We start from the raw sequence: 22,663 nt of genomic DNA on the forward strand, positions 1-22,663 counted from the left end.
GTGGAATTTACTGCAAACAATTCACCTCTTTCACTTTTTTAAGACAATCAATGATAACCATCTGACTGACTTCAGAGGCGTCATCACTGCAGCGCTGTCTTGTTGTTGTTGTTGTTGTTGTTGTTGTTATTGTTGCTTCAGCGGCATGCTTTTCAAATCAACACACGAGTGTCTGAGGGTGTGATAGCTTCCCAAATGCTTAGTGTTGCTTGCCCATGTCGATCCAAGAAGCAAAACGTCTTTTAAACAGTTGTGCAGCATTTGCTTTTGTTTGGAAAAGTGTCACTTTTAGGACAGAGGACAGAGCCGGAATAGAATTCGGGTTGATGTGAAATCATATTTGAAAAATGCGCTGGCGTGCTTACCAAAACACAGGTGACACTGGGCAACACAGGCGATAAATAGATTTTGCAATATAAGTACATTAAATGTCGACAGGAAGACTGTCAGTCACGGACCCTGCTGGTGTCACCTGTCTCCGCAGGGTTTTTTTTTATTGTCATCTTGGCCTTTTGTCGGTGACAAAATGCATGTTGAAAGAGATTTTTTTTTGATTTACAGACCGGCATGTTGAAGTGTTAGGAGTGTCCCCGGCGCTGACGTGCAGCGCCGCTCGGAAATCTTACCGGTGACAGATCAATCGTGGCCATGTTGTGGCAGGAAAGGCCACGTTGTAAGATTTAGAGACATCTCAGCAATGAAAGCCAAACCCCGCTCCCTCAGCGAGCAGCTGGAATGCCGTTGTGTTGATAATTCTTGTTTTTACTGCCTTTTGTCTTCATTGTAAAAGCTCTTATTGGCTTTGCCGAGGCCCGGACGCTTCCTTTTTATATTCTGCTGTGTCTTTTTGTATATGTGAGGGTTTCAGTGTCTCTGAGGTCTCGTTACTGTATTAGAACAGAGCAGTGACAGTGAGCCTCAAAGGACTATAAAAAAACATCAAATCAACGCTCGGGGCATGCACACACACATACACAAACACACACACACACACACGGGCTCTTGTACATATACGTGGTGTTTCTCTGACACACTCCACAGTTATCTGGGTTAAAGGGAGAGGAGGAGGCCAGGAAGCAATTATGAAAACAGAAGCAGGACGACTGTCTGGGTAAAAGGGGGCATCTTGCAACAAAGCAGATCTCGTCCATTCATCTGTCTTCTATTCTTCTTTATCCAACTTAGGGTCAGAGACAGCAGACTGGGGCTGGAGACAATCCCAGCTGGCTGTGGGTGAAGGGAGGATACACCCCTGCTAGATCTTCCCTTCATAGTCCCAATTATTTTTAAATGAGATGGTATGAAAATGCTTTCTGGATGTAAACAAAAAAAGAGGGCAAGAAGTTGATAAAGCGGAGTTATTAAAGATGTTTCTACTGTATATCTTTCCAAACAGGGATGTTATTGGTGAGCTTGAAGGGTTAGTGGGTTAATGGCAGCAGCTAGCTGTGTTGTTGACTGCTGGTTTGAGAGTTCAGCATTAATATTACATCACAGATGGAGTTTGACACAAATGGAAAGACCGCACACTTTCTCCCGTTAGATTGTTTCCACCGTCTCACAAACACTGTGTGCATCTCTCACTTATCTCTGCATCTTTAGGCCTAACGTGGGGTGAACGCTGCTCTTACTGAGCAGAGCTGAGAGACCAGTCTGCTGGCTGCAGTGCTGAGCTGGGCATCGCTGATTCTTGGCAAGGAAGCGCAGAGCCATGTGCGAAAGACACGGCTCACCGAAATGGGTCAGCTTTTAAATAAAGTTACCAGCAGTCAAAACTAGTTGGAGAAAAGCCAAATATAAATCTGCACAGATACAATAAATGTCAATAGATCTAAAATATTTGAACTAGTATTAAAACAAACAGATTTTTTGCATATCCTCTCTACATTTGTGAGGAACACCTGACAGGGAGGCAAGAGAGAAGTGTTTTTGTGTTTGCCCACGACATCTACATGTGAGTAAATCTCCCTGCGCCCGTCTTCCCCTGAAGCGCCCCGCTCCGCTCAGCCCTGCCAAACAGATTGCTGTGTTGATTTTCGCTAAATGTGTTGGTTTAGCGGTAAATGCCAGCAGATAAACACAACGTTGCTGTCTTGTGGCTGCACAGACATCCATGCAGGCTGTGAATCTTCACTCCAAAGCTAATAGAAAAAAATAAAATAAAGTGCCATTTGGCTACAAATTTAGGATCAGCTGTTTTTTTTTTAAGTGAAAGAAACGTGTGGGATATAAATGCAACATTTGTACTCACTGAGTTACATAAAAAAAAGTATGAAAAATGAGTTTCAAGCCATTTTCTGGCACTTTGACTACAGCCAGAGGGTCTTGCAAATTCAAATGAATAATAAATATCTGTAAAGTGGGTTTCTTTTTAAGGGTGACAAATGGCTTGGCCCTGTGTTATGGGGAATTTCTTTTGTCTCCGTGAAACAACCTCTGCACCCGCTTTAAAGTCACGGCTCTGCTCACTTTTATTTTCTGAAAACAAAGCATAGATACATAAATTTTACACGCTATGATTTTAAGCTTTCCTGCGACAACAGAAAGTGCCGATTCCCACTTGTAGCGTATATTTTACAGCAACGACTGCGTGTGCAGTGAAGCAGAAGATGGTTTGGGAAGCACCTGGGGTAATGAGGCAGTTTTATGAGCATCAAAGAAAACCTCCCACTTTAAATCACTCCACAGATGGGAGCTGAAACTGTTGGAAGACCACGTGCATGCATACTGATTCACAAAAAATGCAGGGAGTTTCATCCCTGCATGTGTAGGTTTGGTGCAGCTGCTATGCAGAGGTAGGAAGAAACCAAATATTTATATTTCAGTTCTGTAGATTTTTCAGGTATTTTACTTGAGTATTATTAATTTACTTGCATCTCTTTGCAGCACGATTCAGAATCACAGTAAAAGTTATTTCCTGCTGTAGCTTCATTTGAAGGATAGAAACATTCACATGCATTTCTGTCACAACAATGTCTTAATTTTAGATTGACGGTGTACAAAAAAATACCCATCTTGTGAGATTTGCATGCTACAAATCCGGACTGCAACACTCAGAGGCACTGGAGATTTAATCTTTCTGGACCAAACCTCTTTAAATAAATGGTAATTGATTCGGTTAGTGTGACAGGTCAGCAGTCCAGAGATCAAAGTCAGGAAGGAAATTAGCTTTAATAACAGCTGAGATATAATTCATGTTTACTCTGCAGTGTGCGGATATGTACACTTGCTCAAAAGGGGGAGGATGGCATAGTTTGATATGTAAATATAACAGAGTTAATCTTTTATGAAGCCATAATATCCATATCTGACTCTTTTCACGCTTCAATTTGACTGAGTCTGCAAACCTGATGTATTAAAACCAGGAAATTTTGTGTTTGAATGTTCAAACAGGATTTCAGTCCAGAAATGTGCCTATGTTGAATATCATATCATGTACATGCATGCCTGTGGAAACCCAACTCATCCTGTAATTTTGTTAAAAAAAAAAAACACATTTTAACCAGTAAAACTGATCAATTTTTCAATCACAGTGTATTGGTTTTTGCCTCTTAGGGTCTTCATAAGCTATAATAATATTATTAATCACATTCCAGATGGTGGTGGAAGTCATTCTAAAAGTTAATCCTGTATTTTAATACATTTAAAAAGCATGGCGATTTTTTTTTTTTTTTTGGGAAGTAGAAACCTGTCAATCTGACAGTTTAACTGCTCGGTAGAGGCGCAGCAGTGTGGAGCTGTGGCTGACTGCTACCTTTCCTCACGTCTGCGTGGGATCTCCGCAGCTCCTCACACACTCGTCCTAATTTGCCCGTAGGTGTGAACGCGGGCACGTCAGCTTGTCCGTCTGGATGTGTGAGCCCTCGCTGTGATTGACTGGCAGTGTGTGCTGAGGGGTGTATCACCTCTCGATCAGTGTCAGCCAGGCTTGGCTGGAGCCCCCCTCTGACCCTGTGACAGGACGAGTGAGGCACAGCCGATGGGGGTGTTATCATTCACTTGGCTTATCAAATGAAATTTCAATGGCAAAAAACGGTTCATACATAAAAAGCGGGTCCGTCACTTTCATGTGTTTAAAAATCACTCGCATTCGGCAAAAATTTAAAATGATTAAGAAGTGACCACATGAATCGGGCCATGCTGCATAAAATGTGGTGTAGCATGAAAAAAAATGCCCCGAGAAGCAGCTCACACTCAGGGAGTTGAAAGGGTTGCCATGGAGACGGGGGGAAGGCAGCTCTGTTTGGCCCTTGCTGGGTGGGGCAGGTTCACAAGAACACAAGGACACACTTTGCCTGTGCACATCTGCACGTGTCGGTGCCAGCGTGCGTGCGTACGTTCGTGCGTGCGTTCGTGCGTGTGCGCGTGTATGTGCGTGGGAGAGATTGCATGTCATCCAATTACCTCCACACACTGCATCTGGGTGATGTACACTGTGTCATCTCATTATGTACAGTGAAAACAGAGCCAGGGGTGATTACAGCACAGTAAACAGACATTCTTCAAGCAGTGGGTGTGTGTGTGTGTGTGTGTGTGTGTGTGTGTGTGTGTGTGTGTGTGTGTGTGTGTGAGTGTGGTGTCCTTCCTATAACTGCAGCCCGGCGGTATGTGATTTGCATGCGTGTCTGTAAACATGTAATGTCTTGATGTCAGCAGTAGTCTTTGAGCGTGTGGGCTGCTGGTTGGCGAGAGAACAAACACAGATTGTTCTGTTCCTCTTGATCATAAAATGTCCAAACACTGTGTGAGACAATTGTCCCTTCATGGTAAATGTTGGAAAGAAATGGTTGATCAAAGACATATAATAGACGTTATTGTTATATGTTTATTTCCTATTGAGGAAGTTTAAGTTGCATTGCTTTTTGATAAAAGCTTGATGCCCGCTCTAATGAACCACCAGTAGTATGAAAAGCAGATTTGATATTTTTAATAAATACTGTTTATGGTTATTTTCTTTCTTTCTGCTTGTCAACCAGTTAACTTTTTTTTTTTTTTTTTTGGAAACTGTGAATTTACGTGGTAAAATCTTTCCAACTAGCACAGCCTGCCAGTATCCACTCTGCAGGTAGATGAGACACAGATACCAAAATGAAATTTCACCTTGCAGAGCGCATTATCGAATGTCTGTATAGGATTCAATATTGGATCAAGATCCTTGATGAAATCAAGCCGTGCATGACTGGAGCTGCCCCACATAGAGTAATACTCATCTTATAGCTGAAGCCAAGCAATCTTGCCTGTGAGTTTGCAGCAACTGATGTATAGCAAACATATTTACAGCTGTGCTGCTGAAAACGCTGCATGCATTTTAAATTTCTGCACCTTATAGATGTCTCCAAATAGGATGAGGATTATAGTTTTGCTTCTTTAGAGTGTAATTACAGCAAGGAGTGATCAGAAGGAGAAAAGCAGTAAATTGGATGAGTTTTAATCTGCTGGAATTGAAATGTATGCACAAAGAAAACGCCTCATTTCTTTTCTCTAAGCTGGATATTGTTTCTGCCGTCTTTTCTGGAAGGTCTGATGACTGACAAGAACAACTTACCCATCGAGGAGGAAGAGGACGAGCATAATCTTAACTACAATCCTCCGGCTCGGAAGTCCCTGCAAGAGATTCAGGAACTGGACAAAGATGATGAGAGTCTGGTGAAGTACAAGCAGACTCTGTTGGGACCAGAAACAATAATGGCAGGTGCGTGCGTGCATGTGTGTGTGTGTGTGTGTGTGTGTGTGTGTGTGTGTGTGTGTGTGTGTGTGTGTGTGTGTGTGTGTGCGAACCTGTGCTGTTGTGTACCCAGCATTACTGCAGCTTTAATGATGCCATTCAATCTGTTTAACGATTTGGTGCATAGTTCCTCCTCGTCATCAACTTGTGATCATGCACACATGCTCAAGGATCCATGTGCACGAACGTGCACGCATGCCGGCATGGAGGAGTGCCTGCCTCAGCAGAAGTAATCCAGCAGCCGGGCTATGACAGCTGATATCAGTCAAATAGCTCAGACTCTCCCTGCTGTAACACAACTCCACCTCATCTGCAGCTCAGTGGCATCAAATCCAGCAGTAAAGACTATTATGGGGGAAATGAAGAGCTAAGAGGAAAGAATTTTCTTGTTAAACAGAGGCTGTGAATCCTGATATCCACTCTGAATGCTAATTTTGGACTGACCATTTTCTTTGTATTAGTAACAGCTTTTGAAAAAATTATATATTTCTTTAAATGCACAACTCTAAACTTTCTGTGTATCTTTCCAGCTTTGATGGAGTTTAATTGTCAAATTCTGCCAATCAAATAGTCCTCATTTAGAATTCTCACCATTGTCATCTTTGAGAATACTCAAATAAATGAACAGTTGAAGTAACAAATGAATATGCTTCTTACCACTCCAGATTTGTCTGGGCCGAACGTAAGAGTGACCAGGCTGACCCTGCTCTGCGACGACGCGCCCGACTCCATCACTATGGACCTGACAGGTACAAACTTCCCAGCCTAGCTGTGGTGTGATTTGGTGCTGCTAAGTCCCTGCTTGGCTGACATGCCCTGGAGCGAGGCATCCCACCCCTGCAGGGCTTGCATTTTATGTGCAGCGAGACTGCAGTGGGTGTGCCGCAGCTTTTTTTTGGAGAAGGTGAGGCGGTTAAACGTTTGCTTAGTGGACAGTGCTGACATTTTCCCCTGGGTGAAGCCACAGGCTTGGGGAGGCAAGTGATGTGTCTGTGGGTTTATGTGTGTGTCTGGGCTGCATGATAATCAGGAGGCTAACAGGAGGATTATATCACTCCCTACCGGCGGCAGCATGGAGGAAAAGAGCGATCCACTGCTAGTGTGTGTTGGGGGGGCTCATGCTATATGTACCTGTGCATGTATACCTCTTCATGGATCCCCTTTGTGAGGATTTCCCTGCAGTTTATGCTCACAGTCACATATATATACATATTCATATACTCAAAAAAGGCTCCGTCACTGGCTGCTAATAGGAAAGGTCACCTGGTTGCTAGGCAATACTGACTTTCTACTATGTGGTTTTCTCTCATCCAAACACAGATAGAAAGCATCTCGGAGCCTTTTATGCTTTGGTGTTTCATAGAAAATCAGCTGAAAGGCACAGAATGTGCCACGCCTGCCGTTTTCCCCCCCAAAAGAATGTCACTGTAGTGAAGCTTTCAGGTCTGATCTCGGGCGAAGAGGAGAGAGGCTCTGAAACATAAAGACTTGTCCTGAGAAGTACCACAGAGGCTGTGAAACAGCTACATAATGTCCACTGCGGCTTCAGATGAGCTGATTCAAGTCTGAGAAAAGGATGAAGTCATTCTGAGTCATCAGGTTTATTGAGCTCAGGCAGTTTATTACAAAACTGCAGGAAGAGAGTCAAAAAGATGTGGGTGTTTATCAGGAATGGAGGGTTTGATGAAAAGATGCTGTTCAGTTGCGTTATGGATAAAGAATGGATGTAATATGTTGAAGGCTACTTTAACCGTGGCACAGATTGAAAACCTCAGTTTTAGCTCTTCTCTTTTGCTTTATTCTCACAAAATGGTTTTTAAACCCAATAACTGGAGTACATTAGCAGAACAGGTGGTTATGATCAAGGCTGAAACTGTATTCAAGCATTCATTCATCCATCCATCCATTCATTCATTAATCCAAACATACAGTGTTATTTCTAATGACAGTTCCGAGTATTTATGCACTTGTATGACTCAACATTTTAAAGCTATAATGACCTCATGATCAGATGAATAAAACCTGTCTTTGTCTGGAGGCAGGAAAATATACTTTGATTCATACTACACATTTAATATTAGGTCTGCAAGAACTTTTCAAGAATAAATTTGTGAAACAAAAGTGTGCTGTTGAGAATTTATCGTGATCCTTAATGTCGGTTCATGTTTTTTTTAACCTTTTTCAGGCGGATTATTTTGCATTTTGCTCTCAGAAATATTTTCATATTATAATTAGGTTAGATTAGGATGGATGTTGGTGTTTGCATTGCCGAACTGAACCTACAGAGTGATCGCTGTTGCAGTATGAGAAGAAAATATCTTCCATTATCGGTGTGTGGAGTGGCTGCAGTGTAATGATGGGGAGTGCTGGTGTATCGTGTTGCAGCAGAGCTCAGATGGATGTGAAATGATCTTTCCGTCGGTGGCTGAAAGTATTACAGACCCCATTATACACCATATTCGGTTAACCATGCTGGATCATCTGCATGTGAGCGCGAGCGCGTTGATATTAAAGAGACAGAAAAAGAACAAGAACAAGGAGCGGCGGCTGAAAAACACGGCGGGATGCAGCACGTCGCACAACAATTGAGATGATGGCGCCGCCGTCTGACAGCGTCGAGCCTTGAGACTCGCTTCGACTGCACACTTGACTCGTCCTCGTCCTCCCACCAGAGGCCGGCCACTTCTGCAAAGCTGTTTGAGTCTGTGTTTTAATCGTAACCTGTCAGGTCATAACTGCTCCCTCGTGCACTTTCCGGGTGTGAGCTATCTGTCAGACGTCAAACATGGAGTCACAACAGCAGGACAGCTGGAAAGCAGCCAAATGCACAGAGGATATCCAGTGATGGAGATATACAGTAGATCAACTTTTACTTCATTTAACATCATTTTTACCTCTGAAAACTCTCCAAAAGTCCTCTGTTGTGCCGTCTGTCGCTCTGGTTGGGTGATCACCAGACTTCCTCCACTTCCTGGACCTTTCCAAGCACTTTCTTCTCAGCCACTTGTATTTTGTCGTGCTGCCTCTTTTCCCCAGTGCTGATCTCCACCTCTCCACGTTCTTTTTCTCCTCTGTCACCACAGACTAAAAGGTCATCTGAAAATGTCATGGTCTGAAAATACTCTTCCAAAAACTATTCTATAATTGTGTTGCCAGCAGCATATATCTCATTCAGTTAATTTTGATTTTGATTTTCACACCGTATGAACGATCCTAAAACAGGGATGATCTGAAGTCTCTCTCAGTTTGAATGTATTTGCTTCCTGTTTTAAACATCTCCTTTTAATTACCACTGCGATACAACAGGAATGGACACTGTTTCACTGTTTATTCAGTTCAGCCTCTTTTTGGTCTTTGTATTTAGATCAATGGTCCGGAGTATTTAGGCTCTCAGACATGAAAAATGATTTAGTCTGGCTGAGCGAGCAGCGCAAAACAGCACTTTAATGTGTTTCTGTGTCTCACTGAACACAGCAGCAAGACCACCACAGACGCAGATTTATTATATACAAGAGCAATCCCGGAACACATTAATCTTAAATCCACCAACATATGGGAGGTAAAGCCACGCCATCAGTGCTACATTTACAATGGGAACACAGTACCGTGCGACTGAACCACTTTTCTCTCGATGATCTTCTTATGAATGAAATATGTTTTAGCCTTATGCGCGCCTGTCTCGCTGTTAGTACGGCGTGTCACAGACTGCCGTCTACCGCCAGTCTACACCAAGCAATACCCTTGGCGATGACTTCCAGTGCTTCCCTGCCCTAAATGCAAGGCTGGCTTTGTTAAACTTTCATGCTCCTGGGTTGTTTCTGCTGAGCGTGCATTGTCGTTGCAAACACTTGACACAAAACAGCCTTGGAAAGAAAATCTGTGTGAAATTCACATAATATTTAACATCTATTAAATTTAAAATGACTTTTGATCAGAAAGAGAAACTCAGTCTTTCTAACTAGCAACATGAAAATGGTCTAAATGTGAGCAACGCCAACAGTGGCTTTATAGCTGATTGCACGCATTCATCTTGTTTCATAGTTTTCTAATAGAGACTTTAACTTCCGGATGATAGATCGAGCATCTACTTCAGAATAACTGACGTAACTTCAGCTGGAAAAAAGATCAATAGCTACACTGACACACCCAGTTCTGACTGCTGAGTGTCTCGGCAACAATGCAGTGACAACTATGTGGCCTTCGTTAACCTCTGACCTTTAGAAAGCACTCAATTACTTAAAATGTGTTTCCATGATCATGTCTTATCTGAGCATTTTTACAGTCACAATAGGTGCATCTTCTTTTAGCCTGTTGGTCTCGATGAGACATTCAGTGTGACTGGTCAGCCTCACACACGTGTTTGGATTTAGGTTTAGGATTATTTAGGAAAGTGCCAATGCCGCATACACCATTCTGAAGATGTAAAACTCTCCAAAATTAAACAGATTAAACAGATTTCATCGTCTGTTTAGTTTAAAAACGTCTCTGTCACAGATTCATCCCTTATTGGGTTCCTGTGGGATGCACAAACATATGTTGAAACAATTCATACACTGTTCACTGCAACTGTTCTCTAATGTTCAGTTATTTCCTTCAAAGATTTTTAAATTTGCCTCCAAAAGCTGACTGTGAATATACTATGTGTTTTTTTTTATTTTCATTGTTTTGATGATCATGAAAATCAGGTTGTTTAACCTTCATAGCCACCAGGTGAACCTTTGTGGATTATTTTTAATAATTATACATTAAATCATTAATAAGCCAATTATATTATTCTGCAATTTCTCCAGCTCTATAGCAGAACCTGGGAGAAAACATCCAACTTACCAGGCAACCTAATGTTATTGTTTTTTCCCCTCTATTTTGTTTGCATTGACTGATAACTTTACATTATCCTCTGCAGAAGGGTTTAATGGAAAAAAAAACTGCAAATTTATTCTGAGAATGAATTTTCATTAAAAATAATATTCTGATGGGTGCTGCGAATAATTATAGCTGTTTCATTAATACAAAGATTTTACTAGACGATTGTGTTTGCCTGCAACTGCCTCAGTCGCTGTTACCTTAAAAAGCTTGGACGGAGGAAGCCTTCAGTTTTATTACTATACTGCCTCCTAATGTACTGAATCATTCACACTAAATCCATATGGAACTGGGTTCAAATTGACTCAAAAATATTACATTTTTCATTCTGTGGAGTTATTTTGTTAAATAGACCCCCCCCCCCCCAAAAAAAAAAAAAAAAGTGTATGGGTCGTTTATTATAAATGAACCATTTTCAGTATATTAATCATAATATCTGTGTGAGCTCCAGCTGGGAGACCATTGTGCTCAGGGTGTGGATTTTCCTGCACATGTTCATCCTTGCATGTCTCCATACACTCCCCACGTGCGCGTGTGTGCGTGTGCGTGCATGTGGGTGAGGGGAAAAAAAGAGAGGAGAACAGGTAGACAGCTCACCATGTTGACCTATTTTCTCAGTCAGACATTCTCGGGGGAGGCCGAGGTTTTTTATTTTTTTTCCCCTCTTCCTTCTGTCTCCTGAGACGAGAGCGAGGAGAGGAGGAGACAGATCAGAGGGAGAAAGGAGTTCCGGGCTGCAGCTCACAGGAGGAGAGACGGGCCAAATGAAAGCAGACAGAAATAGTGACGGCATGATAGAAAAATCTCAGCTAATTACTGAGGAACACTTTCATTAGCTCATGTTTGATTTTATCTGATGGGTAAATTCTCCACACGGTGAAAAGCTGCTAAATCACAGTAGAAATGTAACGATTAATGACAGACGGCGTGAGTGACGTTCAAAGTGTTGTTTGATGAGGGCTTTTATTTAAACCGCCTAAATGTGTTTATATCATTAACATGGGACACACCGGAGGGGAATCAAACCCCACAGAGTTCTAGTAATAGCTGCACCGTACACTCTGTTTGACTCTAAAAAGCACATCTGCTCTGTTTTTAATTCGCCCCATCCCTCTATCTCCCCTCCATCTCCTCCTCCTTTCCTTCCTCCCGCTCCCTCCGCCCATTAGGAAGCACTCAGGACTGATGCTCGGCTTTAAATTGACATATAAAGTGATTAGGCTGTGGATGCATTTCTGATTGCTCTGTGCTTTTTACAATGGCCCGAATGCTTTTCCTCCTTTAATATGAACCCGTTCAACCCCACAGAACAAGAAGACAGATTTATTATAGAAAGCGGCCCTTCTGGTTCAACCAGAAACAGTAAATAACAAATATGGTAGATTTGCTCTGCAGGTGAGAACAAAATGAAACACTTCCTCATTATTCGTCCCGATTTAGCCTGAGTCTGAGAGGAAAATGATAGAAAGTGGGTGACGGCAAAGTATAACCTGGACATTGAGAGACTCACTGATGGGCAACTTCAGATTCATTAAAATCACTCATATCCTTCAAAACATATTTTTGACCTGTGGGAGGAACCTGACCTCGCTTCCTTTTTTTTTTGAAAAAACAATCTACATTTCTCAATAAGTTCGAATGAATCGTTGTGCATGTTGTCGTCTTCACGACTGAGGTCTCACCGTTTCTTCGGTTGTTTGTGCAGGAGACCTGAACGCCCTGAAGGAGAAGAACTTCTCCCTGCAGGAAGGAGCCAAGTACAGATTAAAAATCCACTTCCAGGTAAGACGGACGGATATAGTATCACACAGGGCTGTTTTAAGGACGCAGAGAATTACTGTGCATTACAACCGGGATGGATGTGTTTGGATGGGCCCAACAAAGAGAGGATCAGTGTTTACTGTAAGTGAGGAGGAGGCAGAGGGAGGCACTGTGCTGAGTAAGCCACCATCAGCAGTAAGATCAAACCACCATTCCAAACAAGACCATTATCATATTTAATGAGCTTTTTCAGAGATGCTTTATTTTACTGTGCCGGCAAGGATTCGTGCAGGAGATGTCAGTGGGTTAGACTCGTTTTAAGATGTCTAAAAGTACAAAATAACTTATTTAGGTATCACTTCTTATGTTTTTACTGCTCTAGTTTAGTGTCCTCTCTGTTGCTTCTCATGCGGGTTTGCATGTTTTTCTCATGTCATTTCAGTCTCTCATTCACTAATGATGGAAAAAAATTTACAAAACAGAAGATTTTTTTGAAACATTCATTAGAAATGTAGAATTTACTATTTCAAAAGTGAAAACAATCCATTCATAATCAGGGTAAGTGGTTCTCCACCTTTTGGAGGTGCAACCCCTATGATAACTTTCTCTGGAGTTCATGACCCACTTTCCAATGGATGTTCGACAACACGCCACCCTAGTATATTTGTATCTTTGTTTGCTTTAGTCAGCTGTATGTCTGGACCGAACCGTTCACAATTCTGGCTAAATAAAACAATCTATATTTTACTCCCTCTTTAAATTCATATATTTTTTTAATGCAAATCTATTTTTTTTTCCACAATAATCTGGCGACCTTCGAAAATCCCTTTGTGGCCCCGCTCCTCCGGTGGGGGTTTAGACCTTAAGGTCGAGAACGGCTGCTGGAGACGATGCTCAAGGGACTTAATGCTGAACAAAGTGATGATGAGGGGAGAATAACAGAGTAGCTCTGAGAGACACTGGCTCCTCTTGTGCAGTGAGGACACCTGCTGGAGAGCAGTCAGCATAAGACACAAGTTTCATTAAAGGTTTTGCAAAGAGAGGATTGAGTTCATTGTTTCGATGTGTTTTTTTTAATCAAAATTTTAAAATCAAACTGTTTGGCACTTGAGAGGAGAGAAAAATCCGACTTCCCTCAGGCTGAATGCTTGAAATTTCCATGTGTGTCCTCAGGTGAAGAGAGAAATTGTTTCTGGGCTGAAGTATCGCCACGTGACCTACAGAAAAGGAGTGAGAAGTGAGTACAATTTACAGGAATCATTAAGATCACTGTTTATTATTGCAGAAGTAGAAATGTGCTTTTCTCCAGAAGACCTCCAGTGAGCTGATGTTGTGATTTTCCGCCCTCAGTGAGCAAAGCGGTGTGCATGGTGGGGAGCTACGGCCCGCGGGCGGAGGAGCAGGAGTTCCTGTGCCCTCTGGACGAGACGCCCAAAGGCATGATGTCTCGCGGCCAGTACCAGATCAAGTCCTGCTTCGTCGACGACGACAAGAACGTTTACCTATCCTGGGAGTGGAACCTCAACGTCAACAAGGACTTGAACTAAGAGGAAGACGACGTTTCTCTATTTCCTTCTTTCGCCTATTCTCCATCTGTTCATTTCCTGTTTTCCTCCCCTTTGTTCTTCCTCACCTTCCTCCTCCTCTTCTCCGTTTTCTCCTCCCTATCTTTTAATGCACTGAATGAAGGCCTCCCATGAGTGACGGAGACTGGTAGAAGAGAGCCTCGCCTCTCTCTGCCTTTTGTCTCCAAATGATCCGTTCTATTACGCTCTCTCATCGCGCTGTGCAGAAACTAAAGAGTGTGTGAGCAAAGCAAAAATACGAAATGAAATACGCACATCTCCAAGCTGCTGTGGCCTGAGAGATCCATTTACTCTGCTCCACCGTGCCCTGAGCCGTCAGCAGCACGCTCACAAGCATTTAATGTCCGACTATCCCAAAGAGGAGACATGAAATATCTAAAAGAAGAGAGCATCTGCAGGGATCCTGCTCATGAGGGGAGGCCACAGAGAGAGGAGCTGGAACAGGTGTTCTGTAAACAGCAGATAATTATACTGTTGGACAGTCAACAGTGGCTGCGACACTCAGGCGGCGTCTGTGCTTTCAGGTCTGACTGAGCACCACATTGCCTCCTTTAAGGTTCAAGAGCTCAACTGACAAACGGTGACACAACGTGTAAACAAACAAAAAGATGATTAAAGTCATTCATTCTAAATGAACCAGGCGACAGATGTTGATACATCACTTCACAAACAGTCATAAAAGAAGAGGAGATGCAACTTGACTTTCTATTTCTTTTCCTTACACTTCTTAGCTCAACACATTGTTTTAAAGGTTCAAGGTCTTTATTTGCCATCTTCATGTTTTCACATGTAAACTAAATTAGTTTCTCAGGACCAGCAGTGCACATATAGGCAAAAGAAATTAAAGAATAAAAATGTATGAATATAGATTTTGTTTTACATCACACCAAAAAGGACCAATCAAAGACAGAAATCTGTGTTTGTATCTGAAGTGAGATACTTGCTTTATATTATGTCCCTTTTTTAAAAACTATTCTGTTACATTTTGAATTCATCCTTTCACATAATAGCATCATTATCATTTTGAATGTTTTTCCATTAAATATTGAATTAAGTCACTCTATTGCAAAAATGTTGTCTTTTCAAACAGAGTTGAAAAGACGAACGACCTCCTCGTGCGAAAAGCTTTGGTTTGTGTTTCATGGACATGCTGTAACTGTAAACTGCTTTCAAAGCGTCGGTTTTCTCAAGTCTTCGTGGAGCTTTTGGAAAGAGCACACCAATGACAGACTGTAACTGAACTGTGTATACTGTAGAAAGAGATGCATGTATGTACTTTAGAATTTGATACTACTCATTCAATGGAAATCAGCTAAATCAGTCCTTTCTCAACTTCTCTCTGAAACCAAGGGCACAAGATGTGAATATCTGCTTTAATGCTATGAGATAAACTTTCAGGAAGGGATCTTAAGGGAGAGATCAAATTCTCTTTAAAAAAAAAAATCCTTATTGTGTTTAGTCTTATATCGTAATTGTATCTGAACATACTGAATACTGAAATACCATTTGAGTGACATGTTGTGGTCTAAGACTAATTGTAAATGTCAGCTTGTTGGGTGTTGCATGGTTTAGCAAGACTCTCCTTCCTTCTTCTTCTTCTTCTTCTTCTTCTTCTTTTTTTACAACTTTATTCTAAAATTATTGTGATTAAAAATAATTAAGGATACAATATCCAGATGTCAGTGGTTGCCTTGTACTGTAGATACGGTCTCTGCAGGGAGAGTCTGGAGGGCAGGAAGAGCCGGACGGAAAACAGCTGTCAGTATTTTCAAACTCCAGCCTGAAACAATCCACTGCTGCAGCTACAAACATGGCGACAGATCTTGTAACCTGTATCTTTTAATAAAGGCAATTCAAACAACCAGGAAGACGTGTCCTGTGAAGTCCTTGTCTTGCAGAGTCAAAGAAATGTGAATGGCAACTTTTGTTTGTATGAGAATAAACAATATTACAAGCATTTCATTTGCTTGTAATATTTCACTTTGCAGCAACTGTCATCCAGAGTGCTTACATGGAAAATAAAGCTCCAGCAAAAACATGCTTAAAATAAGTAAATACATTTCAGTGGTGCAAATGAAAAGTCTTTTAAACTCAGTGAAAAAAACAATCCATAATAGTCTTTCTGACATTTTATTTTGTGCATTTTGTTTAGTCAATTGTGCAGTTTTGATTGAAATGTTATGAACAAAAGAGCTTTTTTTAAGCATCGTCGTTATTTTCCTCAGACAGTTTCAAGATATTTGTGTTTTCCATCTCCTGCTGCCACCATGATCAAAGTAATCATGCAAAATGCTTCTTCTCACCACAGTTCTTACATTTTCTGCAGTAAATTGCGCCTTAAAAACAAATCAATGCATATGGAGAAACTCCTTGCATGCATTCATATAGCATTAAAAATTCTGCTGTCTAATGGCAACAACATCAAGGTGAAGCCTTGTTTCTACTGGATGACATAATCAGCATGATAAGGACTCAGTGCATAAATGAAAAGAGAGGCAGGATGATATCAACATTTTTTTCAGTAGGAATGATCTTCTTACTGAAAAAAACAAGATCAAGAATTTTCACTGTGAAATATAGTCACTTGTGAGACTAAAGGAAGACATATTCCTTAATTTTCTAAATAAAATCACAGTATTTTAGCGCACGAGTGGAGGGAGGCTACTGCTACAGCAAGGTGTCATACCACCCCGCCCTGCCTTCACTTCAAGAATGAGTAATACATTTTCTTCTCCTTTACACATCAACTTTCTTCCTTGCTGCCACACAGTGTGCCCATAAAGCATCCGTCCATTTCTACATTTGTCCGGCTCATGGGTGAGTCCTCAGTCAATGACGGACGTGGTGTTGTTGCTGCTGAGCGCCTGCTCCAGCAGGGCTCGCTGGGCTGTGGCGGGCAGGTAGAGGAAGGAGTACAGCAGAGCCAGAACCAGCAGGGCCAGCAGCAGAGGGACGCCCCAGTCCGAGGTCATCAGAGGCTCCTCACAACGGGCCTGCAGGTAGGATTTATTCTGCATGGTGGAGAACGGTTTGTACCTGTGCAGCGTCTCTTCAGTTTGGTAAAGTTTCATCAAAGGTCAATGCAGCAGATACTCTTGATCTCAAACAGAATGAGTTAACATGTCTGTAGAGGAAACAGGTCTCACCAGTCGGAGAGAAGATCTACTAGAACAACTATGGCTTCATTCATGTGAATCAAATGTTTCCTGTTTTTCTTTTGTTTTTTTAACTCCTCAAAAGATCCCAAGAGTGCAGGTAGAAATCCACAAAGAGGAAACCTGGCTTGGATTGAACAATGAATGAGCTTCATGCAAACAAAAATAAAATTCAGAAGGAAATTCATTCATGAATCCAATAAAACATCTGATCTGACCGAAGTGACAACAGTACATCCTCCACGGAGCGAGTCTGGACGTCCTTCACAGCGATAAAAGCTTCTGTCTGTCTCCTCTTTGTCTTCCCTCCTCGCCATCTGACTGAAACATCTGTGACTTCCTCAGTAAGCATCTTTATGTATGCCTGTCTCTGTGTCTGATTCAGTGTGTGTGTGTGTGTGTGTGTGTGTGTGTGTGTGTGTGTGTGTGTGTGTGTGTGTGTGTGTGTGTGTGTGTGTGTGTGTGTGTGTGTGTGTGTGTGTGTGTTCTCAGATAAATACACCAATCTGTCTTTCAACTTTGCTGGATGATTTTCTTTGAAATGTTACACAACAGTAACCAACAGTAGGATCACAACACTGGCTCAGAATTCAATCCTGACTGAATAACACTTAACACACACACACACACACACACACACACACACACACACACACACACACACACACACACACTCACACTCACACTCACACAAAGGAAATTAATTACAGAAACGATTTCATCCTCTTATGGTACCTGGCTGTGGGATTGATGGATTACTGAGAGAAAGAGTCTTTGGTTCATTCAGTCACCTTGTTTCAGTGCAGAATCTGTCAACCCAGAATCACTGAAGTTATCAGTTTTGACATGTTGGGGAGTCAAACCTTCTAACAAAAAAATAGATCCTCAGAACAGATAATGTTGTAGAAGTGGTTTAGAAAAGTCTTGATGTTCATTAAGACTAATTCTTATATTGACACTGAAGCTGAGTTGTTATTGTCAACAGCACCTATGGCAGTCTGTCTCCCCGTGTGACTCAGGTGGTGTAGTGGTCGTCTCTCAATTGGAAGGTTGCAGGTTTGATCCCCTCATCTGTCCACATGTCATAAGGTCCTTGAGTTAAGACTCTGAACCCCAAAACTGCTCCCAATGGATGGACTGAGCACCTCCAGTGAAGTGTGTATTAGGCTGATTGACAATGTAAAGCGCTTTGCAGATGCTCAAGTGGCTGGAGAGCATGAAGTTAAACCATTCATTTATGCATTCATTCATTCATAGTGAGCTGACTCCAATGCCACTTAACTCAAAGTTTGATCAATATGGCATATAGGAGGTCCAAATGTGGTGCTGAAGTGAATGGGTGAGGGCAGGAGAGTTAATTTTATAAGTATATGGTTTATTTGGTCAAAATCTAGACATAAACAAAACATGGAGCTTGGATGTCTTCTATACCATATCCTCACAATACTGCATTTTCATCAGTCAGTGACCCCTCAGTGACCCCTTTCAGATATAAGTTCATATAATGAGGGCAAGGTGACAGATTATGGGCATCACAGTTGTGCGTGACTGACCTGAAAGGATGTCAGCAGAGCACAGACCTATGACACAAATGCAATTGACCTCAACCTCTCTGTTAGATGACAAACTCATTAAGTCCATGTTGTCGGTGAGAGGCTGCTGTGGCATTGCAATAATCCACAAAAGATTATGCATCAGTTTATCACTGGTATTTTTTTTAGATATTTTAATTTTTGTCTCACGAAAGAAATCAAAAGGCTGGTTAGACCAGCATCTATGCATATGTACACTCTGGATATTGATGCATTTCTCTCAGTGCATCTTAGAGCCTCACATATTAATCCCTCTGATCATTTTCCCAGAATGCCTTGCAAGTGACTCAGCAGTTGCAGAAACCAACAACTGGAAAACTCAACTAAGACAGCAGTGATTTTATTAGTATATGTGCTATGCATACAAAAAGATAGTGAAGGGTGTAGAGTGGCATATTTGACTGTTTCCAACAAAATACAATACTGAACCTGCACTGACAGACACAACATTTTTATTTTGGTTTTTATTTGCATGAAAGCTTTACATGAAATAGCTTCTTAAAATAAATAAATAAAAAAAAGAAAGTGAACTACAAGATTGTACAGGAAATCCTTTAAAAGGGAGAAAAAAGAACATGCTCAAAACCAAACAAATAAAGGCAGTCCAATATGGAGACCAGGCAGTGAAAAGTGGCATTAATCTTGATTTAACATGTAGCTTCACTTTTATATTGAAAGATTTGCAGAGCAAATCTCATTCCTCCCTCACTGAATGATGATCTAGACAGAGTTTTGATTGGCCTATGGGCCACCATAATGTTCTTGTGTCTGAATGGTGCGACAGAGATATAAGCTTGTCATGATCTGCCAAGGTTAATTTTCCCTGTAGTTTATCCGCCAGGGCAGCTGGTGGCGCTGTGCAGTGATCAGGGTTATTAAAATGCATGTGTCAACGAGAGGAATACGCGCATGCGCAGTCCACTCTGTCATGTCGGAGGTTTGTTTACATCTTTCTTTTTTCTTTTAAATCTGCATGAAGCCTCTCTCCAGTCATTGTGGTAAGACTGTCAGCACAATTTACTTTTCTTGTACTGGGCTCTTTAAAAAAGCAGTTTTACATGATAGTTACATCCCAGTGCTCAGAAAACCAGCGGCGCTGATTCAATAAACGGTGATGGATGGAGAGATGCCACACGTCTAAAGAAACCCGTTTGAGAAAAGAAAAGCTGCTAGCTTGAAGTTAAAACTCAAAACTCTTGTTAAACAGGACGTATTTCAGTGGCTTAACTTTGAGTCGCTTTGTCTGGAGGTTTTGGGTGACTGACGTGATCTACTGATTACGCTGCGCAAATAGTGGATCTTAATAACTAGGGTTAGGGTGAGAGGATATCTCATCTATGAAAACTGAACAAAATGCACAAGATTGATAGATTGCCCACGTCTAATCAGAATCGATAGATAAATGCATGAACAAGCTTAATTGATTCTTTTTCCGTCATATTAAAGATCAAATATCTAATAAAATAAGTTAGAAGAAAAACCAACACCAAATAAAGAGACTGTATTGAAGAAGAGCATGCCTTTTCTTCACCAACAGCCGGTTTATTTACAATATTTTTAAAAAAACTATCAGTATTTGTAGATTTTCTTTGGTTAAAGAGCTCATACCACAGACAAATTACTCAAGATCCACCTTGTATTAACCCTTAGTACAGGCCATACATACAATAATCTGAAATTATTGGCTACTCAAGTCAGAAATTTTACTTCCACCTGTATCTGGTAAATGATTCTATTCTGCTGTAAAACCCTTTTGACAAAGTGTGAAAGTGGTTAATAATGGAAATATTTAAAGTATTCAAATTTCAGCCTGTTATTGACAAATGTCCTCAGTGAAATGCAGTGACACTCATGCTATTCCTGCAGGCCTCTTTGTGATCTATCAGCTGATCGGTGCATAATGACCACAGAGCCTGCCAGCTTGGAGAACCTGCGTGTGCTGTACCAGGATGATGACTACATCGTGGTGGACAAACACTGGGATATCCGCATCGACAGCAAGATGTGGTACGAAAAGCTTACTGTACAGGCTCAACTCCGCCATCGGTTCCCGCAGCTAGTAGACACAAGCACCTACTATGGATTTAGGTGAGAGTCATGTTATTTTTAATAAATTCATGCTTATGTGCAGCATGCTCAAAGAATGTTGTAGTCTGAGAACTTCCCCTCTCCTTCACCAGATTTTGTCATCAGCTGGATTTCTCCACCAGTGGGGCTCTTTGTGTCGCCCTCAATAAAGCTGCTGCTGGTCAAGCTTACCGCTGCTTTAAGGACCGTACTGTTACCAAAGCCTACCTTGCTTTGGTATGGAACTATTCACTGAACACATTTATGAATTGTCTCCCTTTCATTCTTTGAGTATTTTTCATCTTATTTGGATTTAGTCTTGTATTCTTTTTTTTCTTAGTTGCGCGGGCATGTTGAGAAACAGACCCAAACTCTGGACTTTTCCATTGGCAAGAACTCTACAGAGGGAAAAACTCATATGATGTGCATTGAGGGAACAGAAGGTGAATAAACCCGTTTGGTAAACTCCTGTGTTTAAACTCAATTTGTAGTTGTATTATTGACCTTTTTTATCCTTGTCTTCCCAGGCTGTGAGAATTCCAAGCCTTGCCAAACAGAGCTGATGGCTTTGGAGTATGGCTTATATGATGGAGAGCCTGTCACTAAAGTGCTGCTGCTGCCACTTACAGGTAATTTGAGCTTTAAAATACGTATTTATATTATGATTTAGATTATTACATTAAATTTGTCAAGTATTTTGCTCTTTATATATCATTTGATCTTGATTGCTGATGTAGGTGACAACACAATTCAACGGTCACTTTACTTTTTTCAAATATATTTCATCGAAAGTCTGATACACACCTCAAAAAATTCTTTTTCATCCCTCTTATCTTTCTTTCAGGTCGAACCCATCAGTTACGAGTCCACTGCAGTGCCATAAACCACCCTATTGTTGGAGATTTCACCTACAGCTCAGGAGCAGACGATGGCCCCTACCGCATGATGCTGCATGCCCACCTTCTCTACATTCCCCTGGAGCCACAGCCCCTCCTTGTTACCTCAGAGGACCCCTTTGTGCCGTCGTTAGACCCCAAGTGGCTCCCCCAGCACTCGTTACGGACACTGACTCCCACTGTTGAGGCCCTGCTGGAAAGCCGAGCGGAAAAAGACAGAAAGATGAAAGAGGAAGAGCAAGAGAAAGTAAAGAGAGAGGAGAACAGGAAGAAATGTAGCAAACAGCCAGAAAGTGAAGAGCTGAGCAGGCAGTGCCAGGAGTGGCTGAGTGAATGGGCTGGAGACTGACGGCTTCTTTACAGTCAATTCTCATTTTAATGTTTGGTCTCTCTACTGCTGAGCATGCACACGCTGCACGGATATCTGCATTACATCCAAAGCCATGCAAGAAAGAAGATGAAAACATCAATTCCCTCACACAAGAGCATGGTGATATTTAATAAGTTCTAAATGCACTATAAGCATCATTCACCCATAGCAATTCTTATTTATAGCTTATGAGCACTGCAGCCTACAACAACTGTGAATTAAGTGCCTTTATCATGGTGTTGGTATTTTTAATTGAGTTGTCACGAGATTTCATTTTTGAAAAAACAGCAATTAAGTCATCTCAAAACAATTTCTCTCACTCTCAAATAAATTTGGATCAGTGAACCAAAATGGTCATATATTTGCATCTAATTTAAGCAACTGTGGTTGAGTGTTATCCAAGAAAATGTTGGTAACCCCATGTTCTGTGGCCTAGACTGCATGGTACTAACATCTGTATATAAAACCCTGAAGTCAAAGCAGGTATTTTGCTATTTATTATACTGCATCTATTAAAAAGTATTCATCTTAGTCTTGGTATTTTTCATTTGGCTGATTTATATAAGTTACAAACGTGAATCGGTATAGAAAGAACATATTTGGGTAAGAAGTAAGTAGAAAGGAAACAGTGAAACTCTTATCGAGGAA

At 41.4% G+C, this 22,663-nt stretch overlaps 2 protein-coding genes across 4 annotated transcripts in view; both read left to right on the plus strand.

The window, feature by feature from the left end:
* The window catches only part of arhgdig (Rho GDP dissociation inhibitor (GDI) gamma), a 42,873-nt gene that overhangs the window by 2,998 nt on the left and 17,212 nt on the right, over positions 1-22,663 (plus strand). Inside the window, exons 2-6 of one of the 2 annotated variants that reach the window (XM_030088617.1) lie at positions 5,519-5,692; positions 6,391-6,474; positions 12,294-12,370; positions 13,523-13,586; positions 13,700-13,900. In XM_030088617.1, coding sequence (XP_029944477.1) covers positions 5,519-5,692; positions 6,391-6,474; positions 12,294-12,370; positions 13,523-13,586; positions 13,700-13,896 — 596 coding nt within the window. In that variant the 3' untranslated portion in view covers positions 13,897-13,900. Of the gene's footprint in view, positions 1-5,518; positions 5,693-6,390; positions 6,475-12,293; positions 12,371-13,522; positions 13,587-13,699; positions 14,993-22,663 lie in introns of those variants that run through there. The other variant, XM_030088616.1, reaches the window with a different exon arrangement.
* On the plus strand, positions 19,593-22,546 carry rpusd1 (RNA pseudouridine synthase domain containing 1). 2 transcript variants are annotated; one of them, XM_030088614.1, is made up of 6 exons: positions 19,593-19,619; positions 20,549-20,770; positions 20,863-20,986; positions 21,090-21,192; positions 21,277-21,378; positions 21,594-22,546. In XM_030088614.1, the coding sequence occupies exons 2-6, from the start codon at positions 20,583-20,585 to the stop codon at positions 21,992-21,994; spliced, it is 918 nt and encodes a 305-aa protein (XP_029944474.1). In that variant the 5' UTR covers positions 19,593-19,619; positions 20,549-20,582; the 3' UTR covers positions 21,995-22,546. The 2 variants fall into 2 exon arrangements, with proteins under 2 accessions (XP_029944474.1, XP_029944473.1); XM_030088613.1 differs by having other exon boundaries at positions 19,605-19,680.

The sequence above is a fragment of the Salarias fasciatus genome, chromosome 4 (assembly GCF_902148845.1).
Source record: "Salarias fasciatus chromosome 4, fSalaFa1.1, whole genome shotgun sequence".
Classification (NCBI taxonomy): domain Eukaryota; kingdom Metazoa; phylum Chordata; class Actinopteri; order Blenniiformes; family Blenniidae; genus Salarias; species Salarias fasciatus.